This window comes from Mus pahari, chromosome 6 (genome assembly GCF_900095145.1).
Source record: "Mus pahari chromosome 6, PAHARI_EIJ_v1.1, whole genome shotgun sequence".
Classification (NCBI taxonomy): Eukaryota; Metazoa; Chordata; class Mammalia; order Rodentia; family Muridae; genus Mus; species Mus pahari.
Window position 1 is genome coordinate 3,881,855 of NC_034595.1, and position 17,927 is coordinate 3,899,781.

A 17,927-nucleotide genomic window follows, 5' to 3' on the forward strand; every position below is an offset into this window, starting at 1 on the left:
CTTCAGACAAATTTCACTTACAAATATTGATGCAAAAATACTCAGTAAAATTCTTGCAAACAGAATCCAAGAAGACATCAAAATGATCATCCAGCCAGGCAGTGGTTTCACATGACTTTAATCCCAGCACTTGGGAAGCAGAGACAGGCAGATTTTTGAGTTTGAGCCCAGTCTGGTCTTCAAAATGAGTTCCAGGACACCAAGGACTATACAGAGAAACCCTGTCCTGAAAGCAAACAAACTAACAAACAAATGATCATCACTCATGATCTAGTAGGCTTCATTCCAGGAATGCAAGTTTGGTTCAATATATGGAAACCCATCACTGTATAAACAAACTCAAAAGGAAAAAACACAATCACCTCCTTGGATGCTGAAAAAGCCTTTAACAAAACAAAACAGCACTTCATGCTAAAGTATTATAGAAATCAGGAATTCATGGTCCATACCTAAAAAAAAAATAAAAGCAATTTACTGGAAACCAACACCCAATGTCAAATTAAGTGACCCCAGAAATTGTACCAGAGAACTTCTACAGCTGATAAACAATTTCTGCAAAGTGTTGGATATAAAATTAGCTCAAATAAATCAGTAGTCTTCCTTTATACAAATGATAAACAGGCTAAAAAAGAAATTAGGGGAACAACACTATATTAGCCACAAAAATACAAAATATTTTGGGATAACTCTAACCAATTAAGTGAAAGATCTGTATGACAAGAACTTCAGGTCTCTCAAGAAAGAAATTAAAGAAGATCTCAGAAAATGGAGAGATCTGCTCATGGATTGGCAGAAATAACAGAAAAATGGCCACCCTACCAAAGGCAATCCTCAGAATCAACCCAATCCCATCAAATCCCAACACATGGGAAAGACATGGGAAGAGCCATTCTCAAATTCTTCTGGAAAAGCAAAAGCCCCAGAAGAGCAAAAACAATTCTTAACAATAAAAGTACTTCTGGGGGAATCACCATCCCTGACCACAAGCTACACTACAAAGCGATAGTGATTTAAAAAAAAAAAAAAAAAAAAAAACGCATGGTAGTGCTACAGAGACAGACACGCTGATCAATGGAATAGAATTGAAGACCAGAAATAAAACCACACACTTATGCACCCTTGATCATTGACAAAGACACCAAAATTATACAATGGAAAAAAGAAAACATCTTCAAAAAATGGTTCTGGTCTAACTGGCAGTCTGTAGAAAAATGAAAATAGATCCATATTTGTCACCTTTCACAAAGCTCAAGTCCCAGTAGATCAAGGACCTGAACATAAAACCAGATACACTGAATCTAAATGAAGAGAAAGTGGGAAAGAGCCGTGAACTCATTGGCACAGGGGGAAGTTTCCTAAACAGAACTTCAGTGGCTTATGCTCTAAGATCAAGAACTGATAAATGGGACCTCATGAAACTGAAAAGCTTCTGAAAGGAAAAGAACACAGTCAATAGGGCAAATCCATAACCTACAGATTGGAAAACAAAATCGTCACTAACCCCACATCTGATAGAGAGCTAATATCCAAAATATATAAAGAACTCAAGAATCTAACGACCAAAAATCCAAATGACCCAATCAAAAAACGGGTTTAGAACTAAATAGAGAATTTACAACAGAGGAATCTTGAATGGTTGAGAAGCCCTTAAAGAAAGGTTCAAAGTCTATAGTGATCAGGGAAAAGTAAATCAAAACAACCCTGAGATTCTACCTTAAACCAATCTGCATGACTATTATCAAAACTTCAGATGACAGCACATGTTGGCAAAGATGTGCAGAGAAAGGAACATTCCTCCATTGCTGGTAGGATTGCAAACTAGTACAACCACTCTGGAAATCAATCTGGAGGTTCCTCAGAAAATTGGAAATAGAACTATCTGAAGATTCAGCTATACCACTCTTGGGCATATACCCAAAAGATGCTCCAACCATGGCACTGGGACACATGTTCCACTATATTCACAGACGACATTTTTCTGATAGCCAGAAGATAGAAACAAACCAGATGTCCCATGAAAGAATGGATACAGAAAATGAGGTTCATTTACATAATGGAATACTACTCAGTTATTAGGCACAAGGATATACTGAGTTTTGCAGGCAAATGGATGGAACTAGAAAATATCATCCTGAATGAATTAACTCAGACTCAAAAGGACGTGCATGGTATGTACTCACCAATAAGTGGATATTAGCCTCCCCCCAAGAAAGTACAGAATACCCAGAATATGATCCAAAGAACTCAAAAAGGTTAACAAATAAAAGGGCCCAATTGAGGACACCTCAATCCCACTTGGGAGGGGCAAGAAAACAATCACAGGAGAGGGTGGGAATGGAGACAGGGAGGAGAAAAGGGGAACATGATCAGGTATTTGGGGGTGGGGAAGAAGGCTGAAGCCCTTGGGGCCAGCAGAAAGAATAGAAACAAGCAACCTTGGGAAGGAAGAGGTGCAGGGACCCCTAGAATGTACCAGAGACCTAGGAGGTAAGAGAATCTCGTGACTCAAAGGAAGGCACCTTAGATGAAATGCCCAGCAGTGGGAAAAGAGAACTTGTAGAGTCCACCTCCTGGAGAAAGCCAGGGCATCCAGTGAGGGATGGAGTTGCCATCCCACAGTCAACAACTCTGACCCAAAATTGTTCCTGTCTGAAAAAGCTGCAGAGACATAATTGAAGAAGAGCCTGAGGAAAAGGAAGTCCAGCAACAGGCACAAAGTAGGATGCAGGCCAGGTGGAGGCCCCAAGGCCTGATACTATTACTGATGCTGTGGTGTGCTTACAAACAGGGGCCTATCATGACTGCCCTCTGAAAGACTCAACAAGGAGCTGAAAGAGTCTGATGCAGATATTTGCACCCAACCAATGGACAGAAGCTGTTGACTCCTGTAGTTGACTTAGAGAAAAGCTGGAAGAAGATGACAGGGGGGGCAACCCTGTAGGAGGACCAGCAGTTTCAAATAACCTGGACTCCTGAGATCTTTCAAACACTGGGGCACCAACCAGCAGTGTGTGTTCAGCTGTTATGAGGCCCCAATACGTATACAGCAGAGGACTGCTGGGTCTGGACTCAGTCAGAGAAGATGCACCTGACTAACCCTCAAGAGATGTGAGTGCCCAGGGAGTGGGGAGGTCTGATGGGTCAGGTGCGGGGAAGTAGGGACATCCTCATGAAGATGGGAGGTTGTGGGGAGGTATGGGATGTAGAACAGTCAGAAGGTGGACCAGGAGAGGATAAAATCCGTGGTGTAAAAAAAAAAAAAACATTAAAAAACAAAACCAAACCAAAAACTTCTGATGTTTAAAAAACAGAAAAGAAAATTGCAAATTACATACACATTTGTCAGGAACACCTCAGATGCAGGTGTGTCTTGTTCTTTTAATTTAGCTCATTTCCTTCCAATTGAATTGGGGTGAATGTGAGAGTAATAAAGCAAGGAGAATTCTGACCCACATCCCTACTCTTTCCCAGCAATCCCTATATCATGCTTTTTAAATAAGATTTATTTATTATTATACATAAGTACAATGTAGCTTTCGTCAGATTCACCAGAAGAAGGTACCAGATCTTATTACTGATGTTTGTGACCCACCATGTGGTTGCTGGTATTTGAACGTAGGACCTCTGCAAGAGTAGTTAGTGCTCTTACCCACTGAGCCATCTCGCCAGCCCTATTTGAGGCCTTTATCCTCATACCAATTCCAACATTTTCCCTAAGGCACTCCCACCCCTTTACTCTGGTATGGACACATCTTTTAGAGTTTTCTTCCAGACTGAAGGAGGTGTTGCCTGAAGAACTTTTGGATCTCTCTCCAGGAGTGTTCCTGGGCTGCTGCGTGAGCCATGGGATCTCCTCCCCAACACATGGGTTGACCAAGGACAGATTGCCAGGATGCAAAGCAAAAGGGAGAATACGGCGGCTCTATGAGGTGGCCTGCCCCAGGGTATGCCAGCATCCTTCCACTGCTTCTCCCGTGCCTCCGGAGATGGTCCATGGCCCTCTGTGCATGCAACTTGCTATCCAAGCATTCATCATTCTCTCCCACAATGAAGAGGATCTTCCCCTGGGCCTTTTCTACGGGAAGTATATTCTGTGAGTATAGCTTATTCTGGAGATACTGTGTAGTGTGACGGAAGCGAACAGCCCCTGAAACATGGATTTGGATCCATTCCAGAGCATGTTCGATGGGTGTCACCACCAGATCCCGGTATCTTAGTGGTAAGCTTGTGATGGTGGTGGGCCCATTTATGCAGACAGTGGCAGTCACCTGCTTCAAATAGCAGGCCATAGCTAGCCCAATCTCTGCTCCTTTGCTCGTGGAGATCACACCAATTCCTGGCTGTTGGATCTTAAATATAAAGCAAAGGGAAAACAGTTTACATACAGCCTCTGGGAAGAAGCTCTCCAGAAGGAAGTTCAGGCATTCAGAACAGACAAACTCTGACACTCACGTCTTCCACGTTTCAAAATCTAGAAACTACTACCGATTTAATAATACCTTCTCTGAGCTTTACCTTCTTGAGGGAACAACTGTACCATCCACCTTTAAACAATTAAAATATAATCTTATAACCACAAGAACAGTAGAATCATAAAGATGTGTGTGGTGACACAGTCCTATAATCCCAATACTCAGGAAACTGAGACCAGAGATTTTGCATTCCAGTCCAACCTATGCTATAGAGCAAGACCCCGTCTGAACATAAATAATCATTTTCAATTGAAGTTGTTAAAAAAATGTAATTAGAGACCACCAATAGTGAATGAAGAAGCCAAGAACAGAGGTAGTTAGGCTTCTAGAGAATCACACTCTTGACTTCACTAGCGAAAGTTATTTGGGGCTGAGAAGACAGCTCAGGTGTAGGGTGCTTGCTGGCAAACATGAGGACTCAAGTTCAGCTCCTTGGATCTATGTTTAAAAGGTAGGCAAGAATGGAGGTGCACAGCTGGAATTCCATGCACTTGGGAGGCATGAGCACAAATTTGGTTACTAGCACAAATAGCAATACTTTGGGAGAAAGGATCATGTAGAGATCATCACTGATGTATGAAAATATACCAAGTTCAGGATTTAGGATCCGTAGTGGATAGAACATTGAAGGGACACATGAATATCTTGTAAGAGCTTCAAATATAACATGTCTTGGCTCGTTCCAGTGAAGAGAATCACAATGTGTGCACTATGTATTTTTTTTAACCTCCTGTGTGCTAGTAAACAGTAATCTGTAACCAAATCAACAATCCTATCATTCTTTAAGAGTAAAGTGTGCTCTGCCCAAGACTGAACAGACTAGATGAGACATCTGTACTTTGTCTTTCTTATGATTTCACAAGATGAAATGAAGAGTATTTTCAATACCTTGGAGTGAGATAGTAGGAAGTTGGCAGCTTCTTCAAAATAGCCCAAGTCCACCTCTTGCAGTTTCTCAGGTAGGTCTTCATAGGCAAAATATGCCAATGCCAGCACTGCAAAGCCATGGGAAGCCAAAAGACTGGCACGAAATTCAATTAGACCCCCAATGTAACCAAACAAATCAATAATTCCTGGAAAAGGACCTTTCCCTGGTAGAAAAGAAAGAAAGAAGAAAACGGGATCAAAAAAAAAAGAGCTAAGTATGACAGTAAAAGGAAAGGCAGCACAAGGAAGTATATATGTCCATCCACACAGTGGTATATGTTCATACACTCTCAGAAGTGCATGTGCGCACACACACATGTCCACACAACAGTGCACATTTCATCCAAATTGCTACCTTATATCATAGCTTCCATACTGGCTCATATAAGTGAACATGGGAGAAAGCTGACCCTAAGAAATCATTTGAATGTGCAGTGGCCAAAATCTAATTCAAAATAAAATGAGAAGTGGTGCCATGGTCTGCTGGTGCCCACAAGGTTTCACTATACACTGGTTCTGAATGCACAGCAGGTCTACTTATCTCCACAGGTGCCAGAATAGTACTAGTCATCAGTCTTTGTTACCTCCAACACCTGGGCTCAGATTCAAATTTATTTGTTGTATGCAATGGACCCCAGTGCTTTTATAGCACAACAGGGTGTTCTTTGTTCTTATAGACACATGGTGGTTTAATTATAGAAAGCATGAGGGCTTCAGGTATGTTCCAGCAATCATTCTTCAGCATGTATCAAATTAGTAAACCTTCATTTTGTATTGTTTTAGAGTGTCTGATTTTTAAAACTGCCCTTTGCCTGACTGACTTGAGTTTCATAAAATTTCATCAAGTGAACTCTGACTTAGGATAAGGATAGAATTTTCAACAGGTTGTTAAATGACCCTAAACATACTGGTGCAATTTGGCTCTATTATACTTATGTGAAGCAGATTTCTTAGCATTGACAATTATAATTCTAAAATCTCAGCCAATCCTGAAATGTAGTGAAGATATGTATCCATTCCCTGCAATCTCAAATATTCAACCAAAGCTTAATTCCATTTGGAAAAACAGGCAAGCCCATTCAACTTATCTGTTTGCAAATTTGCTTTCTTCTCTAATAAATGGTACAATTATATGTATACCAAGGAACAATTTTGAAAGTATTTTCTATACATTAACAGTAACAGATCTCCACACCTATTTCCATACACTCATATTCCCAAGAACATGTGAAAATTCCTATAGCAAAAAAAAAAGAGCTCATAAGTAGAAAAAAACTTTAATAATCTACATTCTGTATCAACAAAGATAGTCTTACCTGGAGGGAGAAAAAGGGCTCCCCGAACCCGACCTTCTTGAATCTGTTCCCGCTTAACCCCAGGGCCAGCAAACCAGCGCTGCACTCTCTGGCTGGCCTTGGATGGAATCGTGACTGTTTCTAGAATGTTAACAGATTCGTATAGGTCCAGACTGATGCAAAGGGGGCTGTTCATCACATCTCTCTTGATCAGCCTATGGAAAGCCTTCTTGGGTTTCAGAGAAAAAAAGAGGCCCATTGGGTGAACCCCTACGTAGTCACCCCCCAAGGCGGGTGTCTGCTCCAGGTCCACCTCACCAGCCTCGTTAGCCTTGTAGAAGGCTTTGGATTGGAACACATTGTCCTTCTCATCTTTCAGTGTCGCCTTGATGGTCACTATCTGCAATGGACACAGGCCTGTTGCTCGGATGGACACAGGCTCATCTGCAAGGGCATTTGAAGGTGTGACTATCAACTGGACCATCCTCAAGCTGTTGAGGGGTGCTTCCCCCTGCGATGAAAGGAAAACAAGCTGGAGACTTAAAAGTCCAAGGCAAGGCTGTCTCAAGCCTTTCAAGGATTTTTGTAAGAAAGGTGGTAGCCAGTGTATGTCCCCCTTCCCACACCCAGGGTTTTGAAGATAAGGAGTCAGCAAGGGGAGGGAGGAGTTGGCTTCTGTAGCCCTGACTTACCATCTACCAGGTCCTTCTTTATTTAAACAAGTTTCATAGACTAATGATTATCCAAGTGGTATAGGTTATGTTTGATTTTTCTTTACATGTCCTTCTTTATTTAAGCAAGTTTCACAGACTAATGATTATCCAAGTGGTGTAGGTTATGTTTGGTCCTTCTTTTCATGTTAGAGTTGCAAGTCCAGTCACAATTACAAAACAGGAACAGAACAGAATTTTACAAATCTAACTTTCCATTTCTCCATATTCACTCTCCTTTCAAGGACATTCTTTCTTGTTCTGACCGCAATAAATTCTCCTCATGTTCCATTCTCTGTCCCTTTAAAATCCCTTTACCAATGATACTGTGACCCTGAATAAAGGGACCCTGTTGCCCTAGTTACATCACCACTATAATAGATTACCTATTACTATCTAATGACTCCAGACCAAATTGGAAAGGAGAGTGTGCTGTTTTGGATCCTTGTGTTATCTCTCTTAAAACTTCACAAATACTTCATGGCGGGTATAATGTTCATACCATTAATGCCCAATTTATTCAAAACCACAAATCTATAGTTTTATAGTAGCTGAAACACGATTCTGTGGGATCAAATCTAGTTAGAATTCCCAGGTTTGCTCTCAATTATTGACCAGAGTTTAGCATGCCATTTAGCTCATTTGATCACTGTAACATGACCAATGTTCCTGCTCTCTCTTCTCCTCCCTCATCTCTCTCCTCTCTTCCCCATCTCCCCCTCTCCTTCCCCACACTCTCCTTCTCTCCCTTCCCTGGCACAGCCTTATATACTCAAAACATTGAGGGTCTTGAAGTCAACACTGCTGCTTGACAGTTACAGCTAGGCCCAGGTGATTGCTACAACATTGGGGGTTTGGTCTCTGAGTGTTGCATTCTTAGGGACTTCATGCATTAAGATTCATTTTATGTCTTTTTTCTTAAAGAAAATTATGTCTAAGTCTTTTTAGGAAAATCCTAATATCAACTTCCTTTTGCCCTGGAGATCATTGAGCACAGAGAAGCACATAGCTACATGACTCCATGATTCTTCTCAGGGTATCTGCCCCTGAGCTAACTCAAACAGTATAATTGGTGCAGGGTAAGCAGAGACAATTGACAAACTCTGACTGGCCAGGAGTGTGGCAAACCCCAAACTCCAACAGGCAGAGACAGAGGTAAAACGACACAAATGCCAAGGCAGGTTTCTCAAACTTCTTTCTCCAACAGCTTTCCTGAACAGCATTCTCAGACAGCATTTTCCCACAGCATTCTCAAACAACTTTTGTCTGCCAGGCAAGGTTTAACTAAAATCCAAATTGCTAACAGCTGCACCAACACTGTGGGGAGCGAGTGAGATCACTGTGATCCCTGTTTAACCTGAGCCTGCGCACTTGGACGATCCTGTACTGCCTGCCTGCTGAGTCACTGGACTATCACTGCACACCCTGGCTGAACTCTGACCAGATCCAGGAGAGAAGGGAGGGATTAGGTCAGAGGACTGAAAACAGGATGTGCCCAGGTGGAAGGTAGGAGAATGCTGTGGGAAAAAACAGTAAACAGTTCAGTTGGAGAAGAGTTGGAGAAGAGTTGAGTTGGAGTTAGTTGGAGCCAGGAGAGGGTTAGAAAAAGCTGTTTGTGAGAGGGAGAGGAAAAAGCTGTTCAGAGAGATAAAGAAGGAATCTGTTTGGAACCTTCCTTGGCGTGTGTGTCTTTACCAACCCCCCCCCCCCGTCTCTGCCTGTCGGAGCTCGGGGGTCCACGACACAACACCAGTCTTGCTTTCATTTTTGAAGCAAACTCCTCCTGCTCTCTTCACTTTTAACTTCATCCCTGTGCCGGGAACCTAACTCCAAACTTCATCCCTGTGCTGGTAACCTAACTCTGAACCTTGCTTAACTTCGTCCCTGTTCCGGGAACATTAATTCCATCCTGTAACCCCGGCAGTTTGTCTTGTCCTTACACTGGGAACTTTAACTCTGTCCCGTAACCCTGAGAGCTTGACTTGTCCCTATACCAGGAACTTTAACTTTGTCCCATAACCCTGGGAACCTAGCTTCATCCTTCCACCGAGGAGCCTCTTCCTAGTGCTAGATTAATTCTTATTTACCACGGAACTTCCCCATAGCTCCTTTCTCTCTTTCCAGCTCTTACACGAGTTCAGAAGTTTCTGCCTTTCATTTTTCTAACTTCATCCTCTTCTTTCTTCTTAGCCAACGGAACAGCTTCTAATTCACCTTGTCTTTGCTTTTCTTTGGCTTCCTGTTCCTTCTGCCTGGCTTCTGCTTTTGCTTTCTTTTCTACTTATTTCTTCTTGGCCTTTCCTTCTTTTCTTCCTCACAGGGGGCACCAGTTGCCCTATTCAGATTCCCCATATGGGCCACCAGATGCCGCATATCCTGAACTCCGACCGGCAGAGACGGCGGAAACAAATGACCCATATGCCAAGGCAGGTTCCTCCAACTTCTTTCTCCAACAGCTTTCCCAAACAGCATTCTCAGACAGCATTTTCCCACAGCATTCTCAAACAGCTTTCTCCCACAACATTCTCAAACAGCTTTCTCCCACAGCAGTCTCAAACAGCTTTCTCCCAAACAGCTTTTCCCCAACTGCTTTCTCAAACAGCCTTCTCTCTCCTCCCCCTGGGGCACATCCTGTTTTTGTTTTTCACCAGTCCTCTGACCTAGTCCCTCCCCCCCTCTCCTGGATCTGGTCAGAGTTCAGCCAGAGAGGTCAGTGACTATTCAGGCTGGCAGCACAGGATCAGCAGGCTCAGGTTCTTGGTAAACAGGGATCACAGGGCTTGGTCACACCTGCTCCCCACACAGGAAAAACAGATTATAGATTCAAGATCTCTTTTTATTATGGACTTAGAGGTATCTCAGAATGTAGTTGAAAGATAGGGGGTCATACAGGGTACACCCCGGAAGGAATAAAACTCAGTAAGTTAGGCTGACTAAAATAAACATTTCCTATGTTATACTGGAGATGGTAAAACACATAGTGAAGAATTTCAGCATTAGTATTTGCTATTCATAGAAACACACACACACACACACACACACACACACACACACACACTTTCTGTCTATGAAAGCAGGCTGCCATATAACAAACATGTTTGCTTTGGAGGAAACAATCTTTAGATTCATTATATTAGAGTTAAAGGGTTTGTGTGTGTGTGTGGTGTGTGTGTGTGTGTGTGTGTGGCTATGTGTGGATCTGTGTGTCTGTGTGTCTGTCAGTCTGTCTGTTTGCATGTGTAGTCAGAGGACATATTGCTTGAGTCAGTTTTCTCCTTCTACCATGGGACCACAAAGATTATCAGTCTTGAAGACAAGCACTCTTATCTGCTGAGTCATCTTGGAGACTGGAAAGTTATACTTTCTTATAAAGTAATAATCAAAACATCTTGGGGAGACAAGGCAGGAATAAAGGAAAAGGGGGAGAAGTATTCCTAGGGTCTCTGTCTCTTGTAGTTTTAAATGAAGGAATGCAAAAATGCCCTTTTCCAAAATTGACCAGGACCTTGAACATGAAAGTCATGTTCCACCCTATAGGGCCAGTGAAGCCTTAGTACTGTTCCCTTTACATTCACACACTGTGGAGCATGCCTGCAGCCCTTCTATTGAGAGTTAGAGGCAGAAGGATCAATACATGCTTCAGGCAGGATGAGCTGCATAGCAAGTTCCAGGCTGAGTGGCCGCACAGACAGACCTTGGCTCTCTCTCTCTCTCTCTCTCTCTCTCTCTCTCTCTCTCTCTCTCTCTCTCTCTCTCTCTCCCTCTCCTCCTCCTCCTCCTCCTCCTCCTCCCTCTCTGTCTCCCTCTCCTTCTCCTTCTCCCTCTCCCTCTCTTTCTCCCTCTTCTTTTCCTTCTTCCTCTCCCTCTCCCCCCCCTCTCTCTCTCTCACACACACACACATGAATGCATATGCTTATGTTACAAATATTTAACATTGTACTGAGCTGAAAGTTGCTATGTGGTATAGAACTCACGGATGTGTTTTGACAACAAGGAATACTAAATTTCTTGATTATCATCTACATGTCTTTTAGTTTTATGATTTTATGACCTGGAAGGAATAACAGTACTTGTTGCCATCTGTTTCCTTTGATTTTGTTACCTACAGGCCAGAATGGAACAGCTAATTGTATTACCCTTTGGCTTCATGGCCTGTCTAGGGCCACTGGTTAATGTTTAAATTCACAATTACTCACAAGTCGCAGCTATATCTTTATCACTTACTGAAAGGCCTGAATTCAGCTTTGGGTGTGTTTGTTGTTGTTGTTGTTGTTGTTGTTGTTGTTGTATTTTGTATTTTGTTTGTTTGCTTTGATTTGGGGGTTTTGTTTTGTTGGTTGGTTGGTTGTTTGGCTGGCTGGTTGGTTGGTTGTTTGGCTGGTTTGTTGGTTGGTTGGTTGGCTGGTTGGCTGGTTGGTTGGTTGGCTGGCTGGCTGGTTGGTTGGTTGGTTGGTTGGCTGGTTGGCTGGTTGGTTGGTTTTGAAAACCAGCTCAGTCAGGTTTCAAACTCACTATGTAGGTGTGGTTTGCTTGAACGCCTAATCCTCTGCTTCCACGATCTTAGAAGAATTAATTTTATTTTTAATGTAGCAGTAGAAGGGCCTGAAAATATGTTACACACTTTCTTAAAGAAACAGGTCTTGTGATATTGTGTAGGCCAGCTTCATTTCATAGGCTGAAATAATTCTTTCCTCAGTGACTCAAATGACTGAATATTATATCTGCCTTTGAAACTTACTTTTATAAATACAAAATAACATTTTCTCCTTGACTATTTTTTATTTTATATTCTTTCTGGGAAGAATTGGGCATGGGCTCTTAGCTTCCTGTACTCACAAGTTTTTCTACTCATCAGAACAAACCTGAATGCCTTTGTTTTGCATTTCTGATACACTTTCTATATCAGAGCTGCTGAACCATGTGTATATGGTATCAAAGCCACAGACACTTAGGTTTGGACAAGCCTACTTGTCCTTTCCCTTATGGACCTTGTGACTCTTCCTATGAGAATAGCTAGTATGATCACCTTCCAGACAGCCCTTTCTCCTTTGGCTATCGAATGCTACTCTGAGCTTGAAGAACAAGAAATGGAGTCACCCTACCTCCCATGAAGCAGCACCACTGGGAAGCATTGGGAGCCATTGTCCTGTTTCTGCTCAGTAGAGGCCATCAGGTTTTCCCTCGTCTCATTGGATTATGCGACATGAATGTGTCCTTTCTAATTTAAATCTTTCTAATTAGAGAAACCGGAGATGTTTTTGACTGCTTGTTGGCTTTAATATTCTATTCTTTTCTTTCTTTTTCTCTTTCTTTCTTTCTTTCTTTCTTTCTTTCTTTCTTTCTTTCTTTCTTTCAACTTTAATTCTGAGAGCCATGTATTTTACCAAAGAGCCACAAGACATAGGTTTCTAATTTCATTGTTTCTTAGGATGCTCTGAAAAATATCTAGTGGCATACTAAACATATTAGTGGGTCTATCTACTGGCAAGTTCACATTTTAAGTTGTTCTGACTAAATTTCTCAATTAACATGGAACAAATTTACTGAAAGAAAAAGCAATGCTCCCTTTATTTTAGCCCTTGGTTTAACCCAGAACACTGCCCTAATCTTTTTCACCTTCATTTTGCTTACAGTGTTGACTCTTTGCACAGTCCTTCATTGAAATCACCTAGAGTTACTCTATAGATAAGATATTCTATATTCTTACCTCCCAAAGAGTGTTTTAGAAGCATCCCATACAACTGAGTTCTTAAACCTTTCTTTTATACCCTCTTCCAATCAAATATTGGTTAATAATGGTATCAACATACTAAAACATTACCTGCCTTTTTAAAATCTTCTAAAATTTAGCAATAGATTTTTTCTTTTTCTTCTTCATCTGTTTTTATGCATGTGTGTGACTGACTGCATGCATGTACATATGTGTTTGTGTCTGAGAGACTACATGTGGGTACACCAGAAGACAACCTTTGTTGTCATCTTCATGATAACACATTGACAAAATCTGTTATTGGGCTGAAGCCCACCATGAGACATGACTGACTGGCCAGTGAATATCCAGGATCTTCAACATCAGTGTTGAGATTACAGACATGTACCACCATGGCTAGAATTTTTACAGGAGTTCTAAGCTATTCCTGTTTCTCTTTGTCTACTAAAATCTGTAACTGTGGTATTTAACTTATGCCTTAATTTAATTCAGTACTTCTAGATTTTCTCTCTTGGAATGTAAATGTAAAGTCCTACAGAGACAATTCCCATTTAAATAAGTACACACATAGATACAAGAGGAAAGCAATGGAAGCTGACAGGTCTCAGGGGCTATCGTCTGGCAGTGTCTATCTTGGAGAGATAACCTTTGTGTTTCAACACTCCACTAACTACTGATATTCACCTCTTAATCTTTCTGGAGTCCCTATTAAGTACTTTAATTTATGGATTCTGACTTGCCAGAAATTACACACAATGATCAATGTCATTTTAAGTCTAAATTTCTACCATTTACACTGAGGTAAGGGAAAGGACTTATATTACAGTGAACCTTTATATTTGGAGTTGTCCTAAGGGAATTATGTGGTTTTGATTTAAACAAACCCATGAGATAAACAGAGAAGGGCTTGTTGAAGCCAACTGTGTATGCAAGTGAATGATGTCTCAGGTTTCCCAACCAACAAACATACAAAGGACCATATGACCATATGACCAGTAACCCAATACTCATAACACCTGGGGCACCAGCTAAACAAAGGCACCTTCACAGGTGGGTAGGTTATAGTGTGCACATGTTAAAGTGTGAAAGGGATTCAAGCCAAAGCTCTAGAATTTTTCTTTATACAAATGATTTTAGGTTTGGCACATCTAAGGTATAATCATGCCCGTTTATTCTTTGTTCTTTATATAACAGTCTCTTAGAGATCCAATAGACACAAAAATATCTAGGCTTAAAACACACACACACACACACACACACACACACACACCACATAAGACTTTATACTTAAATACTTCAGAGTCTCAACTAATGGTCTTTCAAAAAATATCACCAGGGTTTCTTTCTATAAGAGCTTTTAAAGGAGGAGGGGCAGTTACCTGTCATGGGATGCTGGCATGCACATTGACGTTGTCTTAAGTAGCCCTATTAGTGATTTCTGTATAGGTCTCTTATCCCCATACAACAGTACATAAAATACAGTGTTTACTTGGTTGAGTCCATTCTTAATTCTGCATGCAAGATGGATGTTCTTGATTGTTAGTGAATACTGTATGCACAGAGGACATCAGGTAGAAAATGTTTGCCTTTCCCTCTCTAGTCACTTACAATAAATTCTTTTTAATTCTATAGAGTGAACTAAGGGACTGAGCTAACTGTATTTGTATGAATGAAAACCAGAGAGGAATTTACATTCTTAAAATGAATTTGTATGCACTGCCACAAATCTGTATGCTAGCACCTTCCTATTGTTAAAAACATTGAAATTTTTCACCATGTATAAAACACACTGTGTTAAGAAATTGTTGCCTTAATGGATGAATCTGGAGGATATCATCCTGAGTGAGGTAACCCAATCACAAAAGAAGTCACTAGATATGCACTCACTGATAAGTGGATATTATCCCAGAAACTTAGAATACCCTAGATACAATTTGCAAAACACAAGAAAATCAAGAAGAAGGAAGACCAATGTGCGGATACTTCATTCCTCCTTAGAATAGGGAATAAAATACCTCTGGAAGGAGTTACAGAGACAACGTTTGGAGCTAAGATGAAAGGATGGACCATCCAGAGACTACCCCACCCGGGGATACATCCCATAATCAGCCACCAAACCCAGACACTATTGCATATGCCAGCAAGTTCTGCTGAAGGGACCCTGATATAGCGGCCTCTTGTGAGGCTATGCCAGAGCCTGGCAAACACAGAAGTGGATGCTCACAGCCAGCTATTAGATTGAACACAGGGTCCCCAATGGAGGAGCTAGAGAAAGCACCCAAGGTGCTGAAGGGGGCTGCAACCCTGTAGGTGGAACAACAATATGAACTAACCAGTACTCCCTGAGCTCGTGTCTCTAGCTGCATATGTAGCAGAAGATGGCCTAATCGCCCACCACTGGAAAGAGTGGCCCCTTGGTCTTGCAAACTTTATATGACCCAGCACAGGGGAAGGCCAGGGCCAAGTAGTGGGAGTGGGTGGGTAGGGGAGCAGGGGTGTGGGGGGGGTATAGGGAACTTTCAGGATAGCATTTGAAATGTAAATAAAGAAAATAATAATAAAAATTTTTTTAAAAATTTGTTTAAAAACAAAACAAAACAACTGCCCTTTGAGAATGTTATGCCTGTTTGTCAGTCTCTTTTAGAGACAAGTTTTAAAAAATCTAAAAATATGTATGATTTTATTGAAGCATGCCTAGTTTGCTACTTCACACCTTCAAGGTATGCCCATTACAACAGCCTCACAAGGTCAGACTACTGTACAGAATCTTACTAATCAAGGAAAGAAAGAATTTAATCAAGCAGGACTGGCTAGAAAATGTTACTTATGTAACAAGCCCGGACATAATAACAATGTCCCAAATAAGGCAGGAAGCACTTTAAATTTTAATGTTTCTGATCCCTCTCTCAGAGCAGAAGTCCAAACAAACCTCTTTCTTTGCCCCACCCATCCACCCAGTTGTCAGAGAGGGTGTCATTGGGAAAAACTGAATGCAAATCTTGCTTTCACATAAATGGCACTCCCTTATCTGTTGCTACTGTCATCCCTAATAATACAGAAATCTTATCAAACCAGGGAAACTGGATGAGGGACCTATCCCAGGCCCCTCAAACAATAGAGGTACTTCAACAGCCTCAGTCAACCAATCCATTTGCCTACAGAGGAACTTCTAACAGCAGCAGCTGGCAACCCCAGGCAGCAAAAGACTGAGCCTCTCTGTTCAGCTTCCACAACAGTATTTACTCATGACCCCTACTCAAAACAGGCAACCTTAGCTATTAAAAATCATAAAGGAATTTTTCCTCACAAAAGGAAACTGTACATAACTAAGGGAGCTAGTAATACTAGTTATTGTATTTTTAGAAACTAAGGACGAGTCTTTTTAAAACTGTTCCAGTGTTTTCTAGCTGTTTCACAGTTCTGGCCCTAACTTTCAGAACTACAAGCCATCAGATCATTGCTGCTCATGAGCTGCCGCTCTTAGAGGAACTGCTCCTACATTCCCGTAGAGCTGCCATCAATCCCTGAGAAACCCAAGTCCTTGTGATTTAAGACAGTCAAATGTTACATAGTCCTGTCTTTTAGATAGTTAGCCTTTTTTCTTGTTGTATGGACACTTATTTCTTACAGTTATTTGTGCTTCTGCCTACCCTTGGAAAACTTCCAAAAATTTAATACTTTTTGTTTTACTATCTTATATTCTGGGAATGCCAAGGGCTTAAAATCACCTCAAGATGCCCAGGTGGCATAAAGCAATGATTATAAAACCTCACAGTCCTCCTTAGTCCTTAGCTTATTATTTTGTCTCCTTTTAAACCAAGGAAGCAACAACAAATCTCAAATAGTTTGGATTAGAATGGCTTTTTGTATGGTGATAAAAAATTTACAACATTCTGTATATGTGGTTCACCTTTGGTTTACAATATACCCTATATAGGGATAAACTTTTAAAATTATAAAAGTCACTTCAGATTAACAAAAGTTGTTTTAAAATGTATGCCTAACATATGTTTGATAAGTAGGATAGGATATGTTTGATAAATAAGACTCCTGGTAGGTTTGTCAAATTAACCGCAGAAAGCAAAGCTTCAGAAACCTTCTCAGTTCTCTGCACACATAAAAATCAAAACTCCAGCTCCACTTTCCTACCTAGGCCTCCAGCTGAGAAAGACTAACAGTTACTAACAGCTTGTAAAGTAACTGTTTATTACTTCCTTATTTAAAGGAACTTGCTTTGTAATGAATTTCATCAGTAATCACCTGGATCTCATGATAAATAAATGGGTAAAGAGATGATCTAAGGCATATTTTAAAAATGAAAAATGCTTTAGATTTCTTTTCCTCTCTTTCCTAGTGTTATATTATGACTTCAAGAGTTCAGAATTTTAATATTAAGCCATAGAGTTCTGATAAACTATTAATCTGGCCCTGGTTAAACAGTACTAATATTATCATAGCCACAAGCTCAAGATTTTAAGTTTCCTTCTGGTAGTCTTCTAAAACATCTGTCTTCTCAGGTGAAACATCTGTCTAATCTATATACACCCAGTCTTCTGGATAGAATGAAGAGTGTGAATGCTTTTGGCTAAAATCGTTTTACTATAGATTTTTCTGTACCTCAAAGGCGTGAGTCTACTGCCTTTTCTCTTTTCTACAGTGTGGATTTCAGTGCAGGTTACAAACAGTGGTAATAATAACGTCTAAAACTTATCTCTTTTCATCAATGTTTTATATATATATATATATATATATATATATATATATATATATATATATTCTTGCCTTTTCTCTTTTCTACAGTGTGGATTTCAGT

The 17,927-nt window shown here is 40.8% G+C and overlaps 1 protein-coding gene across 3 annotated transcripts in view; it reads right to left on the reverse strand.

Moving 5' to 3' along the window:
- Positions 1 to 3,258: 3,258 nt before the first annotated feature.
- The window catches only part of LOC110323775 (acyl-coenzyme A amino acid N-acyltransferase 1), a 15,540-nt gene continuing 871 nt past the window's right edge, over positions 3,259 to 17,927 (reverse strand). Inside the window, exons 1-5 of one of the 3 annotated variants that reach the window (XM_029540479.1) lie at positions 9,536 to 9,649; positions 7,387 to 7,544; positions 6,716 to 7,205; positions 5,361 to 5,563; positions 3,259 to 4,349 (exon numbers count right to left, since the gene is read on the reverse strand). In XM_029540479.1, the coding sequence (XP_029396339.1) occupies positions 3,756 to 4,349; positions 5,361 to 5,563; positions 6,716 to 7,205; positions 7,387 to 7,389 (1,290 nt within the window). In that variant the 5' untranslated portion in view covers positions 7,390 to 7,544; positions 9,536 to 9,649 and the 3' untranslated portion in view covers positions 3,259 to 3,755. Of the gene's footprint in view, positions 4,350 to 5,360; positions 5,564 to 6,715; positions 7,206 to 7,386; positions 7,545 to 9,535; positions 9,650 to 17,927 lie in introns of those variants that run through there. The other 2 variants (XM_021201136.2, XM_029540480.1) reach the window with 2 other exon arrangements.